Source organism: Octodon degus, unplaced genomic scaffold, assembly GCF_000260255.1.
Source record: "Octodon degus isolate 3935 unplaced genomic scaffold, OctDeg1.0 scaffold00003, whole genome shotgun sequence".
Lineage (NCBI taxonomy): Eukaryota > Metazoa > Chordata > Mammalia > Rodentia > Octodontidae > Octodon > Octodon degus.
The window spans coordinates 22,829,353-22,842,500 of NW_004524579.1; the positions used below are offsets into that span (position 1 = coordinate 22,829,353).

The following is a 13,148-nucleotide window of genomic DNA, read 5'->3' on the forward strand; positions in this document are numbered from 1 at the left end:
AATAAAATAAAATAAGAAAAATTATATTATTTTAGAAAAAATAAAAAAGAGGGATGCTGAAGAAAAAAACTTGGAGCTTCAGATGACACTGTTCAACAGCTTCATTTTGCAGATGAAAGAAATGAAGCCCAGAATGGGTCTTTTTCTGTCCAACTCACAAGGTGGTTGGGGCAGAAGTAGAATAAGAGAGTATAAGTCCCTTTCTCAGAATCACTTTGTTGCTCCATTACACTACTTATTCTAGTATTCTAGGCAACAATTGTAATTACAATTTTATTACATGTCCTATATTTGCAAAATATACTCAGTAAATCAGTCTGCCATGGTGCCACATACCTGTAATCCCAGTACTCTGAAAGGCTGAGACAGAAAGATCACACATTCAAGTCCAGTCTGGGCAAATTAGTGACTTAGCAAGAACCTGTCTCAGAATAAAACATTTTTAAAAGGGTCTGGGATGCAGTTAAGTATACAGATTCAATCTCCTATACCATCAAATAACATTTTCTATCTTTTTCTTTTTTTGTTGTGAAGTGCTCTAGCAACTCTGCAGGTTAAGTGGTCTTTTATGGCCTGCTACATTAAACTAACAATTTGTAACACTATCTTTCTAGAAAAACACACTACGAACAAAGCAACTTAGAAACTTTAGGAATGTAATTCATATGTATGGTAAGGGCTCCAAAAACAGTAAAAAAAGGAGCATGTAAAAGAAAAACAGATTTCTGAATGTTGAAACTGCAAACCCCAAATAATTAACATTAATGTTGCACTTAATACAGAGTTTTATTTTTTGCGGGCTCAGCCCACCCTTAGGGTGGGACTGGCAGGGTATGCGGTCCTGGGAATTGAACTTCGGTCCCCTGCAGCTGCCTAAGCTTGCCTAAGCAGGTGCTTTACACAGCTGAGCTTAATACAGAACTTTAAAAGGAAACTGAAATGCCTTTTCAGTAAGCAGAGGTTTTTTTGTTTTTGTTTTTTAATGTATTTAATACAAGGTCTACAGAGTCTCACTATGTAGATCGGACTCACAGTGATTCTCCAGTTTTCAGCCTCCAAAAACTGGGATTATAGGCACGCGTGACCACGCCCAGTCTCAGTCAACACCTCAGCACACCCAATGGATGGGGTCAGCATGGCACACCAGGGACCCTCTGCCTAAGCAGGCGCTTTAATCCACAGAGCTATTTGGCCAACCCCGAAATGCCTTTTCAAAGCATCACACAAAAAGTGAACTATGAGCAATCCAGCCTCCTCCTTTTATATATGAACAGCCCTAGGTCTTGGTTTGGGGCACTAAGGTATAAATAAAAAGCCTGTAAGCCTCTTCTTGAAAGAGTTATTTTAGGGAAAAAAACCTTTCCTGCTGATTGGAACATGTATGTGAAGGGGACAATTTACACTTAAGCAACCACCTTAAACCAGGAGCAGACGCAATCGTGTGAACACCAGGGCAGCAAGAGAGGAGGATGAGGAGTCCTTAAAGTCCTGCAAGAGTCATGAAGCTGCCCTACTGTTGTGAAGTTTGCCTGTCTCCAAACTTGTTTTATGTGAAGAGAAAATTAATCTCTATCTTGTTAATACAGATAGGACTCTTATAGCCTAACCTAGACCTAAATGATAGAGAAGTTAACAATGAACTTCTGAAAAGCAATTCTTATGGTAGGGATAAAGTGTGCAAGCCTTAACCTTCAGTGGCTCCCATGCATGCATGCATGCATGCATGCATTCATTCATTCATTCCAAGGGCTAATGCTCACATGACTCACCCAACCACGGATCAGTGAAGTCCAGCTGTGCTAACAAGGTGCAGAGTGTGGCATGGGACTCAAGCTTGACCTGTGTCCAAAGACCAATAGTTTCCTGGAACTCATGATATATGCGCTCCATGTTCAAGTACTCCATCCACAGATCCTGCAATGGAACCATACATAGTACTTGAATTGACAGACAAATCATAATACTCAATTAGAATACTATGTAGTAACTATAAAGTAAACCAGTAAGTTTCACAATGCAGTGATCCACTCCAAATTCTCCCACATGAGGATGGTTGTATTTAAAATGGCCACTAACAACCTTAGTAGTTGCAAGAAACAAGTTATATACAATGACTAAAAATAAAAAAAAATTGCAACAACCTTACTATATGTATATTATAAACTATATACATATACTACTGAACTAAGTTATATGCATATACAATACAGGCACAAAAAAAGGACACTCTGAAGACAAAGGTATAAAAATATATTGAAATAAATAAATACATTGAAAATAATCAAGCTTCTAAGCCCAAGTATCAATTAACAGGAATATAGCTACACCACAAAGATAAAAATAAAAATCTAGATGGCAGAGAAACTATGGACAAAATCACTCACTTTCTTTAAAGGGGCGAAAAACACACACAGCAAAGGCCTACAGATTAAACAGATAAGATACAGCACTCAATGACAAATGTGTATCCTGCTTCAAACTGTAAAAATAAGTAAAAACAAAAATTTTATGACATTTATGAAACTAGAAATTTGAGCAGATGAGATATTTGATACTAAAACTTACTGTTAATATTTTTCAGATATAAATGCTATTGGGTTATTTTAATCTTGCCTTTTAAAACCTTCTGAATTAAGTGAACTCGATTCAGCTCCAAAATAATATGGTAGAGGGAACACATGAGCTACAGCATGAGATCTATAGTGTATAAGGACATGTCCACCATACTTGTCTATTTTTCCATATGATGGGATTTATTCACAGTAAGAGATACAGTAAATAATAAATGAGAACAAAAACAAATACACTAATATTCTCTTCCCACACTCCAGTGATCTATCTTACACATTCTAAACCATTTCACTTTAGATGATACATATTAGAATAAAGTTGCCTTCGAACAATAAAAATTGTCAAATACCATCACATATTAATAACTACTTCAAAGAATCACAGCAAGTGGTTGAATGTGGACTATGGTTTCACAGGCCATGATTTTATTTGGATGTTAAATGTTTTAAAGACCCAGTGACACTCTAAACCTAAAACTGTCCTGGTCTCTCCACTAGGTACTACTATGAATTCTTATAGCGAAACCAACCACAAGACAGGTATTCAAGAATAATCAGAAGAGCACTTTCAGAGTAACCCCACTCACAATCCTGAATCTTATTTATACCACCTCATTGCAGACCCTTTTACTGAAGACACCTCATCTTTAAATGGAATCGCTGTCACCTTCTCTGCCTCTGTACTGAACAGCTGTTGACAGAGGCTGATGATTAAAGCAAACACTAAGTTAAAGATGAGTGAGCAAAAGACAAAAACAACCCAGCATTGCTTTACAGATCAAAAAAAGAAGTTTACATCAAATTGCTTTTTACATCAAAAAGAGTAATTAATTCTGTAGACACAGAGGAGTCAGGATAAATCTCAAAGAACTAAGGCTGCAGATTACTTGCCTGGTTTGTTTGTTTGCTTTTGAGATAGGGTCTTGCTAAATTATGATCTGCACAGACCAGGCTCAAACCTGCGGTTCTCCTGCCTCAGTCTCCCAAAGTGCTGGGATCACAGACATGCACCACCATGCCTAGCTGCTCTGGTTAATCTCATTGATCAAATACTAAGTAAGAATTTAGGGTGTGTAATACAAAGTAGACATGAGCATGTCTCACTTTTTCTACGTAACTAGGCCTATTCTCCCAGCTTTATTTTTCTGTGCTTTAACTGTTGCTTCTCAGGCTTCACCTTCAGTCCTCTTCTGAATCTCCACATTGTTACCAATAAATCCACACCCCCACCACTCATTCCTAAACTCTAGTTTCATATCCCCTCCGGGGCAACTCCCTGAGTACAGAATAGAGCACTCTCTCAACTCTGCAGGCCCTTCCTCTCCTAGTAAACAGCATTCTCGCTGCTTGAATTAGAAAGGTGGGAACCCATGCGTATCTGACCAGTCATAAAACCCTACAGAGTACTCAACATACTTTAATTCATCCATTTAATCGCTCATACTTTTTCAATAGCTCACCAGACTTCAGAATTAACCCAAATTCTTCAGCATATGTGGTCCTCTGTGACTTCACCCCATTCACACCTGTGGTTCTCCTAGCCTCTTTCAGCTGCTATGCCTCATATCATTTTGAACAAGCCATGCCATTGCACAAGCTAGTCTTCCTACCAGTTAACACCTTCTGCCGCATCCCATCCCATGCCTTTCCTTTCAACCTGGCTAACTTGCATCTGTCCATGAGGACTTAACTCACAGTCCATCACGCCACTGCAGTCTAAACCAGGCTATTCCTCTATATCCACCCAGCACCCACAGCATTCCATGCCCACCCTTGTCCACAATAAACAATTGTTCAGTCCCCCACTTAATGAAGTGCTCATTCGAGGGCACTGTATCAGATTCTGGCATTAGGTATTTGTCACTCAAAAGGCACTCAATAAATATTCATGTAAAAAAGGAAAGGAGAAGGGAGGGGACAAGGAATCAGAAAAAGTCAGACTCCTACTGGAGATGATATACTATATACAATATAAAAGCAGGCAGGTTTAAGGATCCAAGCAAGTCTTGCAAATCTTTGAGGTTTTTAAATCCCATCTTGATGTCAGGGATCAATGTCCAATAGAGTTATGACCCTAGACAAACGCATCCAAGGCTCAATCTACTCCCCTAACCCAGCCCCATTTCCTGCTAGAGTAAACTGAGATTAGAAGTCTGGGTCTGAGACAGATCACAGACATCTTGGGGCACAAGAGAAAAAACTCATAGAGTAGAAACAAGTAGTTCCAGAAAGGGGAACTGAACTCAGATGCTGACAAAGAAGCCACTTCAAATACAAGACAGGTGAGCTCCTCCATGCAACTGACCTGAATAATGCATGGATCCTTAAAATCCTTTCATGGTAGAAATGATTTCTTAAAAGTGTTCAGTTGTGCTCTACCGAGCGCTCGCCACTGCTGTGGGGATGCGGAGAGCACAGCGCTACCCAAGGCCACGCTACCCGGCCACGGAAACAAGAAAAAGTCCCTGTCTGGTGGCAGTGCTGCTGGAACTAAAGCTCATGACGTCAGATGAAGTGTGCCAGGCCGAGAAACGCAAACGCCACCCGGCCTCACAGATCCAACGAAGCTGGTCAAGAGGCGGGAGTAGAGATTGGGGGAGGGGACAAGGAGAGGCTGCCTGCGCTTTCCAAGTCCCAGGTAGGAAGGAGGAGAAGCTCCAGTGCACCGCAGCACAGTACAGTGACCATAAATTGTTGTGTATACATCAGAAATCCAGATTTAGAGCATTGTCATCATAAGCTACAAGTGTCTAAGGAGGCTAGTGTGTTCATACTGATTTGAACTATATAATTTATACATGTATTAAAGAATTACATGATATCCATTAAAAAATAATAATAATAAAATTCTTTTTTTTTAAGCTAAAAAAAATAAAAAATAAAAGTGTTCAGTTGCTGACAGTTACAGTAAGGAAAAGGCTACATTTTTTTTTTAGTTGTAGAAAGCCTCAGAAGGGCTGTAAGCCTTCAGGTCAAGGCACAGTGGGGCTGGAGATTCAAAAGGAAACATTCCCCCAGTACAATAATTTCTATGCCCACAAAAATCACAAAAACAAAGTCCAAAACAACAAGCTGTTTTATCATTAGATTATGATTATAATTAGTTCAAATTATATTCAGAGGTGCTAAAAGTAAGACACTGCCATAGTTTTACCTGTTGATTCTGCATCACTTTTGCTAGCCTGTGAATATCATAATGCTTTGGTAGAGAAGGGATATAGGTATCTCCTTTTTGAAAATTTTCATCTTCTAGCCATAATACATATACATTGAAGAGCCTAAAAGACAAAAACAATTAAGCAAAATATAAAAAGATTCGCAGGCAAATCAAATTCCTTATACTGCTAAGTAGCGCAGAGACCATACAAGAGTAATGAAAGCTTGCAATCCAGAAAACAAGTCTCACAACCATCACCTCTCCCAAGAGACTAAGTCCAGCAGGAGACCTGTGACAGATCATTAAACTACGATAAGATAGTTGGTAAAACAAAAGGTCTGTTGAAGGAGCTCTGAGAGGTACATTATTAATAAATGTTTAAACATAGTATAGAGAAAAAATAATAAAGGGAGGTAACTATACCACAATCCTACAAGCTGAACTTGAAGTTTTGCTTTCCCAAGCAATGTGGCCACAATGAATCTTAGTTCTTGGAAGGTACTAAAAGCTATTTTAAACCTCTGTACTGGGAAAGCTCACCAGCTTTCAAGTCAATGGCCACCTCCTGCTTTAAGGAACTATAAATAAAACTGTATTGCACAGTCTGTTTTCATTAAAAAGGAATAAAACATCAAAGCTGGTAGTTTACCCCACAAAAAAAGAAAAATAAAACAAAGCTAAGCTTACCAAAAATGTTTCAATTTTGTAAAACCTTTTGTAAAAAATATAATGATGTCTTCTTTCTTTTAGTGTTACTTTTAACAGGAACATAGTCCATTTACCTAAAATCACTGGTATTCTAAGCCATTACTTGCACTAAGAAAGTAGCTTGCACCAAAAGAAAGACTGGGTGGGAAACCACAAGGTAACACAGCACAGCTTCACTGAATCAAGTGGAAAATTACCTTCTATACCTCCAGAACAGTGTATCTAGGAAGAGAGACATGGACAGGTAGGAGAGGATTCTATGTACATAGTTTTCTCTCCTACTTCTGACTCAGTGGGACAGATGGCCACTTTATGAACATACCTCAGAAGGGATTTAAGGTAGAAGGACTAACAAAGACTTTCTTCTAAGCTAAAAATGTTCACAGGCTTCCCTCTGCTAAAGTCTGATAAAAAAGAAAAATAATAAGTTATGCTAGCTGGGCATGGTGGCACATGCATGTAAACTCAGCTTTCAGGAGGCAGAGACAGGAGGATCACTGTGAGTTCAAGGCCAGCATGGGCTACAAAATGAGTTCAAGGCCAGCCTGAACTGCATAATGAGACCCTACCAAAAAAGCAGGCCGGGGGATAGAGCTCAGTGGCACAGAGCCTACCTGACAGGTGCAAGGTCCTAAGTTCAATTCCTAACACACACACACAAAAAAAAACAGCACTATAGCATACTCGTAGGGCACTTGCTTCCCATGCCTAAGGCACTGGGTTCAAGCCCCAGCACCAGAAAAGGGGGGGGAAAAAAAAAAAAAGACAACACTGCTGTTCTTGCTGGGGTATAGCTCAGTAGTACAAGGCCTACCTTGTAAGCACAAGGTCCTGAGTTCAAATCCTGATACCAAATAAATAAATAAATAAATAAGGATGTCAAAAAACAAAATATTTTTTAAAAAAAGTTTTCCTTCAACAATACAAGATAAAGAGATGCATCATTCTTGTCGCTGAAAGTAGGCCCAAAGGACCTAAGGTCAAACAAGCCTGAGGACTTAGTACTGTATGAAATGCTGGGTTTCCTTTCAAGCTATCTTCTAATTGGGTTCATGATTAACAGCTATTCTTATTAAGTCCTATTTATGACTAATTTTTTATTCATATTAAACTTACAAATGAAAAGTGAAGAAATAGTATGTAAACAATCCACATTTACTTCAGAGCTCTCAACCTTTTTGGCATGCAAATACTATGTCTGATTTGATAAGCAGTTTGACAAAATCCCGACATCCTGTAGGGACAGAGGGATTTGAACCACTGTTAAAGAACCCTTCCTTAGAAATTTATTTCTTTTGCAGAGCTGTTATAGTAGGCTCTGATAGTTATTTGCCTGCTGTGACAAATTTATTTGGGCTTATTTCTTTTTACATAAAGAAATATAAGAAGCTACCACTAACCCTCCGATTATCATTTAGACTACAGGCACTGGGCAGATGTACAACCAAATAAATGGGTGACACATGTATCAAGGAACATAAATGAGAAGTATTTCCAGGAGCAAACCTGTATCAAGGCCACCATGCATTCTAAATGTAACAAAGGAATGAGAGTAACAGCTTAAGGTGTGCCACAACTACAGTCTTCAGCACACTACCAGCACTGTGGACAACAGAAGTGGCAAGTAACCACCTCACCTCACTAGCTGTGTGTGCAGCTCTGGTGAAGTCAGGTAACCAGAGGTGCAAGCCTGGCTCTCTGGCAGCCCTTCGCTGCCCTCTGCTGGAACACGGAGGGCCTTGCTTGCAGCATGGTGGAAGTCAGCCACCTCAGTCAGTCGCCTCTTCAGTTCTTTCAACAAACTGATGTGAGCAGCACTTTGAAAAAACCGTCTTCCAATACAACCATCTACCGGTAACCTTAAAATATAAACACAGATCTATAACCTTTCAACACAAGATGTTCCATGTATCAAAACAATTAACAAGACAAGTTACAATGGCTGGATACATACTCCATGAAATTAGTATTTATTACTTCTATCTTTATTTTGAGGATGCAACAAGATAGTGCATGCAATCACTCCCCACCCATTTCTAGTTTCACTTTCTGTGATTTCAGTCACCTTCAGTCAACTGTGGTCCAAAAACACTACACGGAAAACCCAGAAATGGCAAATAACTTTTAAATAATTTGTTACTATAATTGTTACAATTATTGTTCTATTGTATTATTACTATTAATTAATTAATTAATTTATTTATTTATTTATTTATTGTGTGTGGCCAGCTCAGCCCACCAGGGGGCGGGGCTGGCTGGCATGTGGTGCTGGGGGATTGAGCCTTGGTCCATGTGCCTTGCTAAGCTTGTTCTAAGTAGGTGCTTTAGACCACTGAGCCATCTCACCAGCCCCATTAATTTCTTATTATATTTAATTTATTTTCTTTGCTGTGCTAGAGATTAAACCCAGGGCTTCATGCGTGCTAGGCAGAAAATGCTCTACCACTGTACCACATGCCCAGCAATGCCTGATTTAAAAATGAGGATTTATTATAGGTATGTGTTTACAAAAAAAAAAAAAAAAAAAAAAAAAACAGTGAATCTAGGAATCAGTACTATGCACGATCTTAGACACCCACTGGCGGTTCTATACCACAAGTTCCAGAAATAGGGGGACTACTACATGAAATTAGTTTTTAAAAGAATAAAACCGGGGCCAGTGAGATAGTTCAGGGGACTAAGCACCTGCTTAGACAAGCACAGGGACCAGGGTTCAATCCCTGGCACTATATGCTGCGCTGGCCCCGCCCCCAGGTGCACTGAGCCAGCAACCAAGAGTCTGGGCATGGTGACGCATGCCTGTAATCCCAAGAGGAGGATCACTACAAGTCTAAGCTGCATAGTGAGACCCTGCACAAAATGAAAACAAAATTAATTTTTTTAAAAAAAGGAATAAAACACTACACAAATTCAAGGCATCATCATCACTTAGAGAAACAAGCTAAATTAAAAACGATCTCTGCTCTTGAAAAACTTGCAGTCTGGTAGAGAACAGAAGTGACAAAAAATCACCAATCTTGTTTCCAAGGAACAAATGAAGGGGAGGGGCTGGGAACTGAGGTACAAGGATCTACAACAACAGACAGCTACACCTGGCTAGAGGACCTTTGTTTCTAGTAGAACCACTGGCCCAAGCACAACGCAGGGCATGGCCTTGGTCATACCCGCATTATTCATCACAAGATCCCCTCACATAGCCCCACAACAGTCACAAATGCAGCCTTAGTTTGCAGCAATTTTCCTTTGCACCTTCAGAGTCCTGTGCTAAAATGTGCGCAGTTCTAGAGTACTATGCTCTCTATTCTAGGGACAGATGGTAAAGAAAGATGGTAAAGAAGAGTTCCCACATGACACTTGTATGCAAAAAGATTTAATCTAGTAAATGTTAAAGGAGGCGAGAAAATTGTGGTCATCAGTCACTAAAGAATGACTCTGAGTAACACTCCACAATGTAAAAACCACAGACTTAGCACTGGGTGCATGGGCACATGTACCATACCCATACTGTGGTCCTGGGCGGTGAAGATAGAGGAGGAAGAACTTCTGCCAAATGAGTGGCAGGAGTGGGTGATCTGAAGGCGTGACTAGAGCCTGGTGGGCCCAGCGGTAAATGAGCAGCCTCTGCAGGGATGGCACAATGGGAAGTTTCAGCTGGGCCTGGGCTTTCTGCAAGAGAGAAGAGGCTTTAGCAACCATAAAATGAACACAATTGCAGTTTGCTCTATATGATCTGAGTGAAACACTAAACATTTTGTTTTTAACTCAGCAAGAAACAAAATTCATATGAAATTCATTTCTATAACCCACTAACACTTCTACCTCCTTGGCAACAAGCCATGTGGAGTAGCTTTTTGCTGTCAAGACATGTCATAAGGCCCAGGAACATAATGGTTCCTAAGAGTCATCTAATCTAAGCTCTTTCCCTTTCTGACACTTCTTTACATACAAAAAGCTATACAGCAAGACAATAGAATGACATATAAAAACAATATGACACCCAACTTTACCAATTTTTGGAAATTTAGATTTCTTTTTTTTTTTTTTAAACGGAACCAGGGATTGAACTCAGGCCCTTGCACTTGCCAGGGAAGTGCTTATTCTACTGAGCCATCTCCCCAGCCCCTAGATTTTAGACTTTTTTTTTTTTTCCAGACAAGAGTCTCACTATGTAGTTCAAGCTAGGCTTGAATTCACTGTGTAACCCAGGCTGGCCTCAAACTCACAGCAACCCCATTACCTTAGCCTCCCAAGTGTTGGAATTTCAGGCGTGCATCAGCACAACCATCTTGAAAATTTATATTTTTAAAAACCCTCCAAGAATGATGGATTCCCTAAGTGGCTCTGAAATTCCAAGGCTAAGTCCATGGTATCTAAAACAGAAGCTCTTTAGATCTAAAGCCTTATTCCAGTCTTCTTCATACACCAGTGAACCTAACAATCAACTGAGGAATTTCTAAAAAGAAACTCCTACTTACAATCCAGACAAGAGACTCAGAATCTCAGAAGTTGGGGTCATGAATCTGATCTGCAATAAAAGTTTTTCAAGGGATTCTGATTCACCTGAGCCATAATGCCAAATGCTGCAGAACAACAGTGAGTCCTTCAGTTAAGCAATGAACATTACTGGGTTATGACTTTGTTAAGAAAGCCTTGGGGCTGGTGATATAGCTCAGTGGCATAAGTGCCTGCATGGCAAGAGCAAGGTCCAGAGTTTGATCCTAAGTGCTGGGGGGGGGGGGGATACATACATATATATATATATATTAAAAGAACCTTGAAGCACTCACTCCAGCAGCACAGCCACTCAAAGAACCTTGGCAACTGGAAGATACACTTCAATTACATGAGTATTTTAAGTATTTGTATGGCGGATGTGCTTTTGAAATATACATAACAAAAGAAAACAGTGCTCATACTAAGGTGAATCTCTCAGCATTAAAAGTCCAAGCCATCTCCTTCCACTCAAATGTAGAACTGCTATTTGCACCTTCAGAGCTTGATCAGGGGTAAATGCAGAGTTCATCACCAATTCCCCTTCAACAACTCTTCGGAGCTGGGAGTCTTCTTCAAAGATGGATTCCATGTTCAGCACAGTCCATGCAAACCAGACCTACAGGGACACCAGCAAAGGGGAGAAAAGTGAGCCACTGACTCCAACTGATACAATATATCCTAATCAGACACAAATTAAAATCTTTTCTAGGGCTTGGGGTGTGGCTCAATGGTTTAGTCCTTGCCTAGCATGTATGAAGCCCTGAGTTTGATCACTAGCGACACGCACATACTCATACACAAACCTTTTTTCTATGACTGATCTCAGGCAACAAGTAGCCTCTGAAATGCATACTTTTAATACCCATCCACTTTGTCACATTTCTAAAATTAAACAAAAGAGATAACTGGAAAATTAAATTCCTTCGGGAAGACTATTTAGTACCAGAAGGATATTCACTCATTCAACATTATTTCCTGGCAACAGTATTTCTTGGTATATATGAGTGACAGGAAAGAGGCCCAGATATAGGCTCCAACCTTAAAAGTTTTTCATGCCAGGCATGGCGGCGCATGCCTGTAATCCTAACACTTTTGGGGCTGAGACATCGCTGTGAGTTCAAGACCAGCCTGGGCCGGGGAGATGGCTCAGTAGAGTAAGCGCTTCCCTGGCAAGCGCAAGGGCCTGAGTTCAATCCCTGGTTCAGAAAGAAAAAAAAAAAAAAAAAACCCAGCCCAGGCTACAAAGTGAACTCAAGGCCAACCTGAACTGCCTAGCGAGACCCTGTCTCAAAAAACCCATCTATTAAGAGAAGAATGAAATATAAAGAACCAAAAATGTAAAGGGAGCCATGCTAAAAAGCTGAGATGGGGCACAGGGTTATATCAGATAGACTTTGTGAAGGTATCAGCAGGAAAGATTCCCCTTAGAGAACCACTGAGGCAGACGCACAGAGGAAGAGAAGCAAGAAGGAGTCTAGATCAAGTTAAAAGTTGGTTTCAACTCAACTACAAAAAGGCATGAGAAAGAGCAGGAAGCAAGCCTAACAAATGGTAAGATTTTATTGATTTAGATGATGAAACAGAGAAATAATTTTATACACACAGGCTGAGAGTTGGTAACGATGAAAATAATGCTGTTGCCAGTAAGAGATGACAACAGCAGCAGCCAACACTTAGCACTGATGATGCGATAAGCACTGTTCTAAATGCTTTCCGTATAGGGCAATCATGTTCCCAGTTGACAGCGACATAAACAAGCTGCCGAAGGCACAGGACAAACAAATGGCAGAATCAAGATTAAAAGCTAGGCCATTTGGCTCCAGAACTCACTCTTAAATCAGGACTCTAGCCTAACTTCAGTTAACTCCTCTGTAAAACAGGTAGAGTGATAACATCTCTACAGAAAAGCTGTTGTGTTGTTAAAAAGTACATTTATCCACTTCAATATTTTCTTTCTATTCCCCAATGTCTGTTACACATTTTGGTCCTTATTTACCCTTTCAATGTCTCCCAGGAGAGAAATAATGTGATATTTAAACATGTGTGTCCTGGACAGCAGCAGTCAAATTATGGACCCATGAAGGGGGGCAGTTTTGGTGGAAGAAGCTCTGGCAGTCCCTATGGTGGTGGTTATGGATCTGGTGGTGGAAGTGGTGGATATGGGAGCAGAAGGTTTTTAAAAAAACAACAGAAAAGGGCTACAGTTCTTAGCAGGAGAG

The 13,148-nt window shown here is 40.1% G+C and overlaps 1 protein-coding gene across 2 annotated transcripts in view; it reads right to left on the reverse strand.

Annotated features, from left to right (window-relative positions):
* Positions 1-13,148, reverse strand: part of Epg5 (ectopic P-granules autophagy protein 5 homolog) — a 121,170-nt gene that overhangs the window by 44,440 nt on the left and 63,582 nt on the right. For both annotated transcript variants that reach the window (XM_023714574.1, XM_023714568.1), the window contains exons 21-25: positions 11,423-11,545; positions 9,935-10,101; positions 8,073-8,294; positions 5,725-5,848; positions 1,770-1,914 (exon numbers count right to left, since the gene is read on the reverse strand). In XM_023714574.1, the coding sequence (XP_023570342.1) occupies positions 1,770-1,914; positions 5,725-5,848; positions 8,073-8,294; positions 9,935-10,101; positions 11,423-11,545 (781 nt within the window). The remainder of the gene's footprint in view (positions 1-1,769; positions 1,915-5,724; positions 5,849-8,072; positions 8,295-9,934; positions 10,102-11,422; positions 11,546-13,148) is intronic.